This window comes from Mauremys reevesii, linkage group 13, assembly GCF_016161935.1.
Source record: "Mauremys reevesii isolate NIE-2019 linkage group 13, ASM1616193v1, whole genome shotgun sequence".
NCBI classification, from domain to species: domain Eukaryota; kingdom Metazoa; phylum Chordata; order Testudines; family Geoemydidae; genus Mauremys; species Mauremys reevesii.
Window position 1 is genome coordinate 126189 of NC_052635.1, and position 16175 is coordinate 142363.

The 16175-nt window shown below is 60.5% G+C and overlaps 1 protein-coding gene across 1 annotated transcript; it reads right to left on the reverse strand.

Annotated features, from left to right (window-relative positions):
- Positions 1–28: 28 nt before the first annotated feature.
- On the reverse strand, positions 29–15113 carry SUPT16H (SPT16 homolog, facilitates chromatin remodeling subunit). The gene is made up of 26 exons (XM_039498856.1): positions 14964–15113; positions 12861–12953; positions 12538–12708; positions 10837–10989; positions 10525–10671; positions 10208–10359; positions 9718–9890; positions 9436–9526; positions 9088–9161; positions 8649–8761; positions 8246–8311; positions 7755–7853; positions 7384–7499; positions 6793–6946; positions 6355–6482; positions 5896–6031; positions 5631–5757; positions 5440–5558; positions 5164–5289; positions 4698–4810; positions 4348–4423; positions 3912–4081; positions 2526–2655; positions 1738–1867; positions 1330–1407; positions 29–1056 (listed from the first exon to the last, which is right to left on the reverse strand). Exons 1-26 carry the CDS (start codon positions 15027–15029, stop codon positions 905–907), a joined length of 3153 nt encoding a protein of 1050 aa, XP_039354790.1. The 5' UTR covers positions 15030–15113; the 3' UTR covers positions 29–904.
- Between the last annotated feature and the right edge of the window lie 1062 nt (positions 15114–16175).

Sequence of the window (16175 nt, forward strand, 5' to 3'; positions counted from 1 at the left end):
CCCTGACTGAACAGACTCAGCACCTGGAAAAGGTGAACTTACAAAAAAACATTTTATTGTTTCAATTCTCCAAAGTCGAAAATCCAAGAGCTACCAGCTATGAAAAAAAATTAGAGCCCTCCCCTGCCCCATCACCTCCCAGGGGCCTTCCTCACCAGCAAGCAGCAGGGAGAGGTGATGGGGGCCCAGGGGAGATGACACGATAAAACCCTCCAAAACAAAAGCATCTCTCCCGCCAGAGGCTTGACTTGGCAACGGAGGAAACGAGATAAATACAGGACAGAGCCAGGCGAGTAAAAAACAAGAAGCTGGATCCTCAGGGCTAGACCACTCCCCCCATGCACCCCGCTCCCGGCAGGGCTGGCCCACTTCCAACCCCTCCAGTAGGGATGGGATGGACCTGTAGGGGCCAACCCAGCCTTGGTTACCAGCACCCCGAGGATGAAGTCACTCCGAGCTCCTCTGCGCTGGCTGCGGGTCTCCCCAGAGCTGTTGGGAAGGAGGGGATGATTCCATCGCCAGATACTCCCTGGGGGAAGAAAGCACCAGCCTGCGCCATGGCCATGCTTACGCCTCGCAGGGGAATGTGGGGGTGACTAGGGTGGGACCCCAGGAGGGAGTGAAGGGGGTGTGGGGAGCACATCACTGACATCAGTGTCCTTTCTCCTCTTCATTGGCAGTGCCCATGTCCATGGTTACAGGCAGACGGGGCCTGGAATTCTCACAGCTGATTGGTCCGTACAAATGGCCAGAAAAACTCAAGAAACAAAATGGGGAAAACTGAAAACAGGAAAAGACAAAAGTTTGTGGGTGGGGCATGGTGCCCCCCCCAGCCTTGGGACTGGCTATTGAGCAGGGTCTGGTGCCCCAGGCTTGGCCACTGGGGAGGGTCAGAGTTCACTGCCTACTTCCTCTTCTTCTTGGGGGGTCCCGAGCTGCGGCCTGGGCTGCGGCTGTGGGAACTGCGGCGGCTGGAACTGTGGGCTGGGCCCTTCCTCTTCCTGCTCAGGCTGCGGCTCTGCTCCTCCTCTTCCTCGTACCGGCTCTCCCGGTCCGCTAGGGGAGTGAGACGGGGGTCAGGGCATGGCTGTGTAACCCACCCTCCTCCATCCACCCAACTCCTGGACAGGTGAGAGACTGGGTACCTATCCCCACCAACACCCTCCACTACCAGCTCTCCTGTTCTACCGCAAAGCAACAGGAGGTGCAGGGCTCTGTCCCCTCCCACCATACCCATTAGGGGTCCGAGTGAACAAGGTGCCCCAAGGAAACCCAGATCCCATGGCCCTGGTGAGACATCTCCCCAAGTGCACAAGGGCTGGCACTCACCTTTCCTGGCCTCTTCCTCCAGCTCGTCCCAGTCCTTCCCACTCTCCTCCTCGCTGCCCATGGATTCCTTGGAGTAATCTGCAAATGGAGACAGGAGCTCAGAGGATGGCCCAGTGCGCAGCCCCACCCCCCAGCTCAACCCTTTGTCCAATGAGGGGAAACCATCCTCCTATACTGGAACAACAAGGATCCCATCCCCACCTCACCCCACCCCTCAGAATGGGAGCACAGGTGGGAGGGGAAATCAGGCAGGACAGAGCAGGCAGTGTGTGGAGGATAAGGGAGGGCTCCCAGGAGAAGGGGAGTAGTTGAGTACTCTGCCAGGTGACCCCTCAGGGTCAGACCCCCAGCGCAGAGGCTTGGTGTCAAGAACCCCTCCACCCCCGGCCTAAGCTGCAGGGGCCTCACCTGATTCCTCGGCCTCAGACGAGTAATCTTCATCACTGTCCTCTTCCTCCTCCTCATATTCATCCTCCGAGGGGTTAAATGTCTCATCCTCGATCTCTGACTCTGACTCCCCGACCTCGGCATCACTGCCCTGGGGAGAGATCCCAGCCAGGAATCAGAACTCCTGGGTTCTATCTCCAGTTGTCACTGATTCACTGGATGATCTTCAGTGATTCCCATAGGTCATGGGGGGCAGAGAGAAGTGGGAGTGAGATCAGATTAATTAATGTTTCATTGGGCTCAGATACTGGGGTGTCCAGAGGAAATCAAAATAATCCCCCTCAACTATCATCGCTTTGCAGGGGCCCCTCCCCCTTGTGAGACAGAGCCCTCCCTCACCACTCTCCAGGGCAGTCAGAGTCCCATCCCCACCCCCTACCCAGGGCCGGCTTTAGGAATTGCGGGGCCCAATTCGAACAGTTTCGACGGGGCCCTGGCAGGGATGACTAAAAAAAAAAAAAACCACGTTAAAAAAACACGTGGGGCTTGTACTCACCGGGCGGCGCTCTGAGTCTTTGGCGGTGGGTCCTTCGCTTGCTCCGGGTGTTTGGCGGCACTGAAGGACCCGCCGCCAAAATGGCACCGAAGACCCGGAGCGCCGCCGGGTGAGTAAAAATTAAAAAGGTGCCTCTAGCCAGGGAAGGGATTCTTGGCCACTTGCCCCCCACTCTGGGCGGCCCTGCCACTGGGCCCTCTTAGGCGCGGGGCCCGATTCAGGGGAATTGGCCTAAAGCTGGCCCTGCCCATACCTCTCCCTCAGGCTCCAGGAACGACCAACCCCCCTGCTCAAAGAAGCCCTCAGGGTCATCCACAATCGTCTTCATGATTTTCGTCCAGTTGAGGGACTGCACCCCCTCCGTGTACTTCAGGTCACAAGAGCTAGGGAGAAAGGAGAGATCAGTATTGGGTCCCAGTGGATGAGGGGACTGAGACTCAGGGGAATGGTATCAGGAGGCTCCAGAGTGGATAAATTTTATGTAAAACTAAACAGGTTTACTTATTTATAAAAAAATAAAGTTATTTAAAATTATGACAACCTATGTTCAGGCCTAAATTTACTATAGTCTATTTATATTAAATTTAATATTTTTATTCAGTAAATGTTTACTACCAACTTTTAAGGAAAATTAAGCCACTGAACTGGTGGAAGTAGCTGGTCAAGCACTTGGAACCAGAGTTTGCTGAAGGCCTAACAGGCTTTTAATAGCAGTAGCCTCTTCTGCAAGTGCAGAGAGAATATTTTCTTCATTTCAGTGCATTCAAAGTTCAGTTCAATGACTAGTTTTCAAAGTTGAAAAACCTACTGGGAATTGGAAAAGCTTCCCTTGCTTAATTGGTTTTAAGTGCAAAACATGTTTAGATAAAACTTTGGTATACTTTTTTTGAATGTATCTTGCACATTAAGACAGTTTATTTAACTAATAAAGTATTTTACAATGGGTCTGTGCATTTTTAAATTGAATTTGAATTTCTATCCAAACAGAGCTTGACACTAACCAGAAGTAAAAAATCATCTTCAAGATATGAATCAGTCACCATTTTCTCACAGAATAAAAAATGTAAAGTTAAGAATCTGAATGACATGTAAATTGCTATCATTGCTTAAATAACTGTGTATAGATATAGCTAGTATGTCCTCCTGGGTAGCAAAAAGAACTAAATGTAGTGTAAAGGCTGTATTCAGTTGCAGATCAACTTGTTTTAATGGTTACCAGCCAATGAGAATCAACCTTTCTTTAGGAGAAAAAAACCCTAAAAAGTACAAATGCAAAACAATTAAAATTGATTTAAATCATGATTAAAAACTGGTGATTTAAATTCCCTTGATTTAAATCATTCCACTCTGGGAAGCTCTGGGGCAGAGTCCTGGTGTGTGTGAGGTAGGCACCAGGAGAGGCAGGGGGGAGGGGGAGGGACTTCCAGCTGATGACATTGGTGGGTAATGAGGAGGCTGGGAACTGGGATTAGGGGGAGCTGGGGGATCGGTATCCTGGTGAAGTAGGTCTCAGTGGAGGGGTCGAGGGGTGGTCACTCCTCAGTGGGGACCCCCCCAGTAGATGGAACTGGTGGGTATGGTGGGGGATCGGGATCCTGATGAGGTAGGTATCGGGGAGGGGGACGGTGGGGTCACTCACTTGAGCCACTCCTTGATGGGGTCGAGGGAGGCCACAGGGATGGCATTGATCATGGTCACTTTCTTGCTGTAGTCCTTGTAGACGATGACCATGTCAAAGTTCTTCAGGTGGAACTGGACTCGCTCAAAGTGAATGAGCTCCACCTCGTCCAGCGTCACCACGAACGGAGGCTGGAGGGGAAGGGTGGGGTCAGGCCCAGGATGGAGACAGCCCCCTCACCAGCCCTGGGACCGAGACCCCCTGCCAATGGGACCAGTAATCATGGGATGAAGCTGCACCCCATCCCTTCCCACTCTACAGTGCCAGCGCTTGCCCTGAGCTCTGCCCACCCCCATAAGCACCCAGGCGGCTCCCTTGGGACACAGGTTTGTGCCAGGCCCTGAGGAGGGCAGGGACTGAGTTGGGGGGCACGAACAGGTCCCCCACGGACACTCACCCACTCAGTGCAATTCACCAGGGCACTGCTGGTCGGCTGGAGCAGGCAGGTGCTTCTGTAGGGGGCACCATTGAACCTGCCAGAGAGCAAAGCGAGCAAGGTCAGTGAGAGCCACAGAACCAGAGTGGGGGCGAGGGGGCAGACTTGTGTCACAGACTGTGTCCACGGGGCCCAGGGCCACAAACCCTCAGGTCCCGGAAGGGCACCTCCACGTCCCTGATCCGGCCCAAAGGTCCCGCAAGGGCACCCTCCACGCCCTTACTCCCCGACAGGGCACCCGCCATGCCCCTGCTCCCCCCATCCTTAGGGGTGCTGGAAGGGCACCTTGATGCCCTAGTTCTTCCCCTTACCCCAGGTCCCGAAAGGGCACCTCGAACTCCAGCTCCTCCTTGGTCAGAGCCTCCACCTTCTCGATGAAATTCTTAAAGGCCGTTTTCAGCTTGTGCCTCATCTCGCGCTCCATCTGTGTGGGGCATAGGGACATCAGCCAGGCTCCCGGGGAGAGACCCCCCTTTGAGCCCCCCGCCTACCCCCTCGCCTCCATCTGCGCGGGGCACAGGGACATCAGCCAGGCTCCTGGGGAGAGACCCCCCTTCTGAGCCCCCCGCCTCCATCTGCGCGGGGCACAGGGACATCAGCCAGGCTCCCGGGGAGAGGAGCCCCCCTAACGTACCCCCTCGCTCTCCATCTGCAGGGTCAGCACAGCCTCCTAGGGACAGAGACCCCTCGGCTCAGCCCCACTCATCTCGCACTCAATCTGCAGGGGCTGCAAGGTCAGCCTGGAGGCTGCCCCCCTACCCTGGCCCCACATCTCACCTGCTCGGCGTAGAGGTCATCGCGGTCATGCATGTGCTGGTGCTTGCCCAGGTCTGTGGTGATCTCGCCCACCTCGGTGTAGAACTGCACATCCGTGTGCCGCTTCTTCCCAAACATAATGGCGTTCTGGGGGAGTGGAGGGGAGGCATGAAGGCTCCACTGTCTCTCACACCCCACACCATCCCCCAGGTCAAACCCTGTCAGAGATCCCCCCAGCCCTGCACAGAGCAGGGCAAGACCAGGCCAGGAGGTGGTTCCTGGGGGCGCAGGCCCTACCTTGAGGTGGAAGTGCAGCACAATGATCATCTCCCCGTCGCAGGGCTGGAACAGCGCGTGTTTGATGTTGTTGTACAGAATGTCGACCTTGTCTCCTCGCACGGACGTGAAGCGGAAACCTGCCCAAGAGACAGACAGTGAGAGGGGACCCTTGGGCTGGAGCCGAGCGGGCTGGGGAAAGGGGCCCCTACCATTGACATGGGCCTCCAGCGAGCCTTGCATCCTCTTCTGAGCGATGTTGGGCCGGATGTACAGGTCCTTTAGCTTGGGGTTGCTCCGGTTCAGATTAATGATGAGCGAGTCTTGCTTGACGATGCCCTAGAGAGACAGGAGGAGAGACAGGGAATGAGATCCCGCAGAGCACAGAGCCCCAGGACTGGTAAGTGTCTCTGCCTGACATCAGGATCTGGGGACAGCTTTCCCCAGGCTCCCAGGGGCTCCCCGCTCCTGGCTCACCTCCTTCTCCTTCTCCTCCGCCTCTCGGGTCTTGTAGCGTTTCTGCACCTCCTTGATGATGCGGAAAGCATTCTGCAGGTTGAGGGCTGGCACCGTCTGCTCACCCGGCGTCTTCATGTTGGAGGCACGATATGTGCTGGGGGAGGTGCGGTGAGCAGTTACTGGGTGTAACAGCACTGCACGCCCAGGGCATCCAGGCGCCCAGCCCCCACAGGAAGCTGGTGCCCAGTCTCCCCGCTGCCCCATGCAGCACGCTGTCAAGCTCCCCCATGTACAGAGGCCAAGAGCCCAGGTCACACAGCCAGACTGTGCCAGAGCCAGGAGTCCCAGCCCAGCCCAGCCTGGGGCTTGAGGGGGCTGTAGGGCAGGGATTGGAAAGGCCCCCCCGGCAGCGTGGGGATTGGGGAAAGTCTTCCAGGCAGTGGGCAGAGGGTGGGGAAGGCAGAAGGGGGCACTCACATCTCCTTGACGAAGGTGGCCTCGGGGTTGGGGAAGATGTTGCCCTCGTTGCGCCCCAGGGCACTGCCCGGGCAGTAGAAGTTGATGCGCAAGTAGGTGTAGTCACCCTCCACCGACATGCTGATGTTCTGCACCATGGGGAGGTGGGGGGGTCAGTCAGGCTGTGCGCCCTGAATGCAGCTGGGGCCTTCTCTGTACCCCGCTCCCACCTGTAAACCACCCCCCCCCCCAACCAGGGCTCCTGCCTGTATGGCCCCTAGAGACAGGGCCTCTGGGGGAAACGGACCCCACTTTCCTTCGAGCTGAACAACCAACACCCCCCTCAACCCAACAGGTTTCCTAACCCCCTCCCTGCCCCGTGTGCTGAGGAGTCACCTCCCTAGGCTGATGGTGGCCACGCAGAAGCATGCAGGGTCCCCATTATCCAGCCCCACACACCTTAATGGTGGCGATGTGGAAGGGCGTGGCGATGCCAAAGACTGGCATGATGACAGTCTCGTATTTCTTGTCAATGTAGATTTTCATCTCCCGGATGTGCGGCTCCTTGGGCATCAGCGATGGGTTCTTGTAGGAGATGTTCGATTTGCGGGCCCTGGGCGGGGTGAGGGAAAGATGAAACACCGCACAGCCCCTGCCCCAGGGCTCCCAGATATCCAGCAGGCGCACACAGTCGCCTCCGAAACACAGCACAGCCCCCCGGGGTCCCTAGATATCTAGCGGGCACACACAGCCTCCTCTGAAACACAGCACAGCCCCCCGGGACCCCCCCCCGATATCCAGCAGGCGCACACAGTCGCCTCCGAAACGCAGCACAGCCCCCCGGGCTCCCAGATATCCAGTGGTCACACACAGCCTCCTCCGAAACACAGCACAGCCCCCCAGAGTCTCCTCCCACTCACTTCTGGATCTGCCCACTCTGCTCCCATGCTCCCCTCCCACTCACTTCTAGAGTCACTGCCCTCCCTGCCCCCTGAGTTCCCCCCCACTCACTCCTAGATCTGCTCTCACCCCAAGTTCCCTCCCACTCACTTCTGGATCTGCTGCTCGCCCTTCTGCTCCGTCAGCCGCCGCTTGGCCTCCTCATTAAGCTGCATGGCCAGCTCTTTCTGGTGTGCTCGACGCTTCTCCTCTGCCGTCAGCTCATTCTGGGGGGAGCAGGAATGCGAGTGAGGCCCAGACCCCAGCTCAGCAGCCTAGCCACCGCCCTGCCCCGAGCCAGCCCCGCAGCCACAAGGACCACTCATCCCCAGTCCCATAGGAGCGGGGCCCCCAGCACCTCCCTTGTGGGAATTAGCTCCCCTAGCCCCTTCTGAGCCGCAGGACCCCCGAGAGGTGTCCCATGTGGGCTCTTTAGCCCAACCAGCCCTGCCCAGCTCCCCATGGTAGGAGGGGAACCGCACCCGTGTCCGCTCCGTCAGCAGCGCTGCTGCTCGGGAGCTGCGCCCCAGCAGGTCTTCAGCCTCATCCTTCTCCTCCTCTTCCTCCTCCTCATCTTCGTTCTGTGGGAGATAGGCAGAATGGTCAGAGCTGCTGCCCCCACCCTCTACACCTCTGCCCCAAAGTTGCCCTGCTCCCTTCATCCTCCACCCCCCTGGAAGGGATGTGCTGGGAATTACACTGGGGTTGTTCGCTGGCTTGTATTCTGCAGAACGTCAGACCAGAGGGTTGTAATGATCCCTTCTGCCTTGGGACCTACAAATTTATGAAATTTTGCCACTTTGTCCCCCAACATCTCCCCAGTCCCACCCCCACCCAGCACCTTGGGGACCTTCTGTCGTCCCCTGCCTTTCTCCACGCAGAACTCACTGCCCCTGAAGCATGGGAGACCCCCAGGCCCTGCTCTGATATCGAGTCTGACTTCCCCCCACCTCTTCCACACTCCCAGCCTCACCTTGAGGAAGATGCCAACGTTCTTGACCTTCTTCTTAACAGAGGTGAGGATGGTGGCCGGGCCGTCCTTGGACAGTAAAGGGAGAGTCAGAGGGGGGAGTGGATGGCAGCCCATAAACCCACATGGGGGCAGAGACGCAGAAAATACTCACCTTGTATGCCCCCCATCCACCAGCACGGTGCCCCCCAAATAACCCTGCACGCCCCCCATCCACCAGCACAGTGCAACCCATCCAAATAACCCTGCACGCCCCCCATCCACCAGCACAGTGCCCCTCAAATAACCCTCTGGCCCCACCCCCATACACACCAGCACGGTGCCCCCCAAATAACCTTGAGACCCCTCCCCTCACCTCATCCATCAGCACGGTGCCCCCCAAATAACCTTGCGACCCCACACCCACCTCATCCACCAGCACGGTGTCCCCAATGAACAGTGCATATGTTCGCTCCTCTGGTTTCTTCCCCTCCTTGTTGGTCAGGTCGGAGAAGCCCACGTTGATGCTGAATACCATCCCTGCCAGCCAGATGGGAAAGGGGGTGACACGGCTCAGAGAGGTCCAGGCTGGGGTGGCAGGGCCCGGGGGACATGCGGGGACGGCAGCTGTCGCCAACCAGTCCACATGCACAGGGCGCACAGAGCTATCCCCTCCCCCCATAGGCTTTAGGGGAGCTCCTCGCCTGCAGGAGAAGGGCTGCCTGGGGGGGTGCAGGACCTGGGTATCTGACTGTGAGGACAAGGGGGGTTTCTCCCCATAACTGAGCTGGCTCTGAGGGCATGGGGCTGTGATGACATCAGTGGGAAGGGAGCTGTGTGTGTGGTGGTGTGGGGGGGTGTCTTACCTTTCTTGAGCCGGTGCTGGTTCTTGCTGTTGATGACGAGGGAGCCCTCTCTGAACTCGATGCCCATGGCAAATCTGGGAAGAATCCAGAGGGCGGATGGGTTACCCATAGCCACCCTCTGGCCCTGGCAATGCTCCCTGCCCTACACTAGCTGGGCAGAGATTGCAGGCACCACTCCAGCCTAAGCCAAGCTGAGCAGTGCAGGCACTGGGCGCACGGGGGCTGGAACCTGGAGCAGGGTTCTCTCCCCCTAGGTCCTGGGTGCTCATGCTCAGCAGACTCAGGGGGCGGTGCAGGGTGCGCGGTGCATGTGGGTTTGTGTAGTGGGAGTTGGGGGCGGTTTCTTACCCCAGGTTCTTGGTGATCTTGTTCAACAGCTCTGGCTTCTGCTTCTTCACCACATCCATGACGGCAGCATAGACCTCGCACAGCTTCACGCCTGGGGGAGTCTCAGCATGAGCACCAGGCGGCGCGATGTCCTCCCCTTCCCTCCCACGTGGGCCAGGGCAGCATCATGCCCCCCTCCCCCGCAAGGGCGGGGCAATGCGACATCCTCCACCCCCCTCCACCCATGAGACAGCATGACCCCCCCCACACTTCTCCAGCACCCCCACCCCCACCCCTACTCACCATGCCGCAGCTCCTTGAGCAGCTCCTCCTGCAGCTGCAGCAGAAAGGTGTAATTGTCCTGCACCTCCTGGGGCGGGTCCACCATGAGCGTGCGCACCAGGTTGGAGCAATAGGATTTGTAGCGGATGCCCATGGCACAGGTGATGGCCCCGAAGTGCATGTGGTTCTTGTCACTGGGGGATGGACGGAGAGAGGCGGATTTCGGGAAGGCGTTAGTCATGGGCTTGGTGTGGGGTGTCTGGGGGCTGAGCCAGGAGTCCCTGGAGCTTGGAAAAGGCAGGGCCAGCCAGACCAACCCAATCCAGCCAGCAGTACCAGCTCCCCGACTCCTCTCTAGAGACCAACTGTTCCCTTTCAGCCAACAAGTCTCCAGCATTGGGTGGTTCTGGGGGAAGCGAGGCCGGGCCCTGGCCCTGGCCTGCCTGCTCAGCAGCGGTAGGGGTGGGATACTGGGGTGGAAGAGAGGGTTAGGAGCCCTGTTGGCACTGACCTGACAACGCTGAACTTGAGGTTGTAGTTGCCGCCACTCTGGATGATGGGGGGATAGCACATCTCCACCGTGGAGGGGTCAGCCCCTGACAGGTACTTCTTCTCCTCGATGGCCTTCTCCACCGACTCTGCCAGCTTGCTGTGCCGCACTTTCTGTGGGGCACATGGAGACTTCAAGTAGGAACAGCCAGACAAACTGCAGGATTCGCCCCCACCAGGCCCCCTCTTCCCAGCCGCGACTCACCCCCCACCAGGCTCCCCCAACCTGCCAGCCACAGCTCACCCCACCGCACCCCTGGGGCCTCCCTACTCTCTCACCTCGTCAGCGTCGACAATCTCCATGACCCGCTCCTTGAAGAATTTGTTAAAGACCTCAGAGGTGATGGCAGCTGCTTTGCGCATCAGGTTCAGTTCCCCATCCTCCTTCACTGCAATAGTGTAGGCCACGACTGCGCTGATATCTACCTGCTCCACAGACAGGGAGGGTGTGAGGGGGGCAGGTGGAGCTCCCCACATACCTGCCTTGGCATAAGGCCACAACCGCACTGATATCCGCCTGCAGAGCCAGAGCTGGGGGAAGGGAGGGGAACAGGAGCAGCTCCCACCCACCCATCCTGCCCCCCTGCTCACCTTCTCGAAGCCCTCCTTGCTGAGGCAATCATTCCAGCTCTTCATGAACTCCCCGGGGAACTTGTCCTTGCTGAAGACCCCAATGCGCTTCCCGCTCTTGCTGCCCTTCAGCGCCTCGATCATCTTCTCAAAGTTCCCCTTGTTGCTCTCGTTCTACAGGGGGCATGGGCAGGGTTAGCCCCCCGAGATGGGGGAGTGGCATTAGGGAGGCGGCAGCTTGCATCACCAGAGCCCATTTGCTACTCCTGCCCTTCACCCTGCCTCCCCAAGCAAGCCATGAGCGTAAGGCCCTCACCAGCTCTCCCTCCAGCCCGGCCCAGCACACCATCAACATCCACCAACTCCTCCATAAGCAGCAACCTCAACCTCCTCCCAACCCAGTGTGCACAACCGTCAACTTCCTCCGACTCGCATGGGCTCAACCTTCCCGTAACTTTCAATGGGTAAAACACAACACTCTCATATTCATTCCACAACTCTCCACCCCTCAGCATGCACCACCCCAACCCCGCCCGGACACCCCGCCGCCAGCACCCCCAGCCATGCCCGGCCCCGCCCGGACGCCCTGCTGCCCAGCCCCTCCAGCCACGCCCGGCCTCGTCCAGACACCCTGCCGCCAGCACCCCCAGCCACGCCCGGACACCCCGCCGCCAGCACCCCCAGCCACGCCCAGCCCCGCCCGGACACCCCGCCGCCCAGCGCCTCCAGCCACGCCTGGCCTCGTCCGGACACCCCGCCGCCAGCACCCCAGCCACGCCCAGACACCCCGCCGCCAGCACCCCAGCCACGGCCGGACACCCCGCCGCCCAGCGCCCAGCCACGCCCAGCCTCGCCGGACACCCCGCTGCCCAGTGCCCCCAGCCACGCCCAGACACCCCGCCGCCAGCACCCCAGCCACGCCCAGACACCCCGCCGCCAGCACCCCAGCCACGGCCGGACACCCCGCCGCCAGCACCCCAGCCACGCCCAGCCCGTCTGGACACCCCGCCGCCCAGCGCCCCAGCCACGCCCCATCTGGACACCCTGCCGCCCAGCGCCCCAGCCACGCCCGGCCTTGTCCGGACACCCCGCCGCCCAGCCCTGCCTGGACACCCCGCCTTGCAGCACCCCCAGCCACGCCCAGCCCCGTCTGGACACCCCGCTGCCCAGTGCCCCCAGCCACGCCCGGACACCCCGCCGCCCAGCGCCCCAGCCGCCCGGCCTTGTCCGGACACCCGCCGCCCAGCCCCGCCTGGACACCCGCCTTGCAGCACCCCAGCCACGCCCAGCCTTGTCTGGACACCCCGCTGCCCAGTGCCCCAGCCACGCCGCCTTGTCCGACACCCCGCCGCCCAGCGCCCCAGCCCCACCCGGCCTTGTCCGGACACCCCGCCGCCCAGCCCCCCCCGGACACCCCGCCTTGCAGCACCCCCAGCCACGCCCAGCCCCAGCTGGTCACCCCGCTGCCCAGTGCCGCCCGCCTCGCCCGGACACCCCGCCGCCCAGCGCCCCCAGCCCCGCCCGGCCTTGTCCGGACACCCCGCCGCCCAGCCCTGCCTTGTCGGACACCCGCCGCAGCACCCCCAGCCACGCCCAGCCCCGTCTGGACACCCCGCTGCCCAGTGCCCCCAGCCACGCCCGGACACCCCGCCGCCCAGCGCCCCCAGGGACACCCCGCCGCCCAGCGACCCACAACTGCCTGGCACCGCGCAACACACTCGCCTTCTCTCGCACGAGCAGCGTGATGGCTGGCACACCATTGGCGTTCTCGCTGCCTTTGCTGTTGGCGATCTGCTTCAGGAACTCCACCTTCTTCTTGCTGGCCATGAACAGAATCTTGTCCTCGCAGAAAACCATGATGGTGTCGGTGAGCTCGTAGCCAAAGAGCCACGTCTGCGGGAAGGGGAGCCGTGAGGGAAAGGAGTCACTCCCCATCAAAGACTCCCCCCTACTCCTCGCGAGTGCTACCCCAACCTCCCCTCTGCTCAGCACTTTCCTCATTCCCAGCCTCAGCAGCATCCTCCACGGATTTCCCTCCTACTGACCTGCAGGGCAGTGGACTTGGCATAGACAATCTCCTCATCCACCCCCACCGAGACCACGATGGCATCGACGTTGGCATAGTCATCCTCTCCCTTCTGCAAGGGAAGCAGAGGGAAGTGAGGGCTGGGGTGTCTCCCCCACTAGCTGCCCCAAACCACGTCATGCTAATCAGAAAGGCTCATTTGACCTCTCCGGGCTCTCAATGATCTGTAGCCTCGGAAGGGCAGCCCAGGACTTCGAGGGGTAGGGAGCAATCCTAATGTTGTGATACAAACTTGGAGAGTTCTTAGAAAGGACAGAGCAGAAACCGAAGGGGAAGGTCGTGGATGGGCAATGAGAAAGGAAGAGCGGTTAGCAGAGATGAATGAGAAAGGAGACAACAGCTGACTACAAAATTAGACAGAGAAGACTGTTTAGCTTAAGGGAGTTCGGGACCCAACCTGTAAATCAATGACTGCTGGGCACCTAACTCCCTTTGAAAGTCCTAGCCTCTCACTTGGGCAGAGATGGCCTAAGGTACCTGAGGGATTTGGACACCCTACTCCCATCAAAGTGAACAGAACTGGCACCCAAATCCCCTAGGCACGTCAGAAAAGCTGAAACTCATGGCACATTTCTAGACTCTAGGTAGCAGAGAAAAGCCTGGGAATGTGACTCAAGTGCTACCCAAAGACCTAGAAACCAAACAGCAAAAAACAAAAACAAGACACCAAAGTGCCTTTAAAAAAACCAATCACCATTTTAGGGCCATCTCGTGATTTTGGAACATTTGGGGCTGGCAAAAGAGCCCAAAGGATCAGCTCACCACTAACAACCCACTAACACCACTAACAACCCCTAGGCCCCCAAATCAAGGTGGGAGCTTCTAGCAGTCCAAATTATTTATCCAGACCCCATTCCTGTAGTATCCGAGCGTGTCACAATCAAATGTATTTATGCCCATGCTCCCCTGCGGAGTAGGGCAGCATCCCCATTGTACTGGGAGGCTAAGGTACTGGTCCAAGGTCTCACAGAGAGTCTGTGGCAGAGCAGGAAGTTGAGCCCCCCCCCCAGTCCCAGGCTCCTCTTCCCATGCACCCTTTGATCTTAACACAGCTCTTGTGGCTGCTCCACCTTCAGCTCTGTGCTTAGATCACAAAAGACTCGGGGAGGCCTCTTCTGTGCAGCATCTAGTGTGATGGTGCCCCAGTTCCCTACTGGAGGCTGCTACACGTGCAATAAACACGGGGCGGGGGGGGGGGGGAGGGAGCAGAGTTCAGAGCTGGGCACTTCACCACTAGCAGCCAGTGGAACTCTTCACCACTAGAGCCCCTCATGGGTAGGGAGCTCATTGCAACATGGTACCTCTCAATGGCAGAAAACAGCATTATGTTGAGTGGGAAAAGATAACCCCTATACTCCAAAATGGCCCCTCACCACTACCAATGCCCAAATCCCCCTGCCACAGGGAGCCCTTGGGGCCAATCCTGAGCAGTGACCCCCTGCCCCTGGACATGCTGCCTTGCTCCCAGGCTGGAAACAGGAAAACAAAGTTAGGGGACAACCTGTGGGTAAGGGAGAAGTTAAAGGCCCCGAAGATGTTGGGGTGGGTGAGCCAGGGGGTCTCCCCCCATTCTGAACTGAATGGACTGTGCTGGGGGGGCCAAGGCCTAGCACCAGCCAGCGGGGGGAGGTCACTCCCTGAGAGGAGGAACTAGGGAGCTCTCTTGATCCTCGGGGCATGGGGGCTGCTAGCCCGGGGGAGGAGAAGGGGACCCCCTCGAGCAGATCTGGGGAAGGGTTCCCCAGCAGGCTCTCCCCTAGAGGTGTCGCAGGACGGAGAAGACCCCTGGCTCAGGGGATGGGGAGCGCTCAGGCTGAGAAACCCAGGAGTCTCCGCATGGTGGGTGTTCCGGGTGGGGTCCCCACGGTGGGTCCCAGGGGCTGGGGTCCTGGGGGAGGGTCCCGGGTGGGCACCCAGAAACAGGGCTCCAGGATGTCCCGGGGGGGCTGCCGGGGGCAGGGGGGCTGCCGGGGGAGGGGCAGGAGATCCTGGGGCTCCTGGGCAGGTCCCGGGGCTGCCAGGGGCAGGTCCCGGGGGCTGCCGGGGGGTCCCCGGGCCGCACCTGCCAGTTGCCATAGAGACGCTTGACGCGGCGGTAATAGGCCTCGCGGTCCAGGCTCAGCGCCATGGAGACTCCGGCTCAGCTCGTCCCCGCGCTCCAGGCCCCGCCGCGGCCCCTCGCCCCCGGAAGCGCCTCCTGCCGCCCCGCCCTCCACTTCCGCTTCCGGGCCGGCACCTCGCGCCCGCGGGGATTCGCCCCCCCTCCAGCGCGCGGCCCCCCGCCGGCCTCCCCCAGCGGCGTGCGCACCCGGCACGTGATCCCGCCACGCGTGCGTGGCCTCGCTACGCCCCTTCCCGCGTGATAAGCACGTGGTTACGCCGCCGCGCGCCCTCGACCACGTGACACCCTGGCTCCCACGCGGTGCCCTCCCCCGCCCCTCTCGCGTGCACGCGCGCCCCGCCAAAAACCTGATGCGCGCTCAAGAGGGGAGTGGCCAAGCGGGGCGCCATGGGGCAGGATGGGGGGGAGGGGCAGGGGGCCCCCGTGGGTCGGGGGGGGCAGGTGGGGCCAGGAGGGGGGGAGGGGCAGGGGGCCCCAGACAGGGGGAGGGGTACAGAGCCCCTATGGGCCAGGCTGGGGGGGGCCCAGACAGGGGGAGGGGAGGGAGGGGCCCCAGGGGCCCAGACAGGGGGTGGGGTAGGGAGCCCCTATGGGCCAGGCCGGGGGGGGGAGGGGCAGGGAGCCCCTAGGGCCCAGTTGGGGGTGGGGGGAGAGAAGAGAAGGGGCAGGCAGCCTGGCTGCTCTCCCACGTTTTGGCCCTGGAGGGGCTGGGACAGGCAGCCCAGGCTGACACTCCAGCAAGGGGCAGACTTCAGGCCCCAGATGGGGAGCAGGGCTGGGTGACGGCTCACCCTCCAGTGGCCAGCTAGGCCTCCCCAGGGGAAGGTGCAGCAGGAGGGAGAGACCTGACACACAGGCCCATGTCGGAGCCTGGAGAGCCCAGCTGCTCACAGGACACAGCTGCTGAGAAACTAGGCAAGACTTGCTCCCTCTACCCAGGCATAGCTAGGAGGCCACAGTTCCTCCACGTCCACCGCATACGCCAGGGTTGGGGGATTTTTTTTGTGCATTTTGTTTCTTTTATTAGAAAAAAAAATCCAACTACAGGAAGCGCTAACCCAGGCCACCCCACCCCCACCCCTCACCCGCTCCAGCCACATGGCAGCCGCCACAGGGTCCCGGCCCCACCGCAGCATCCCCTCCCCACCCTTG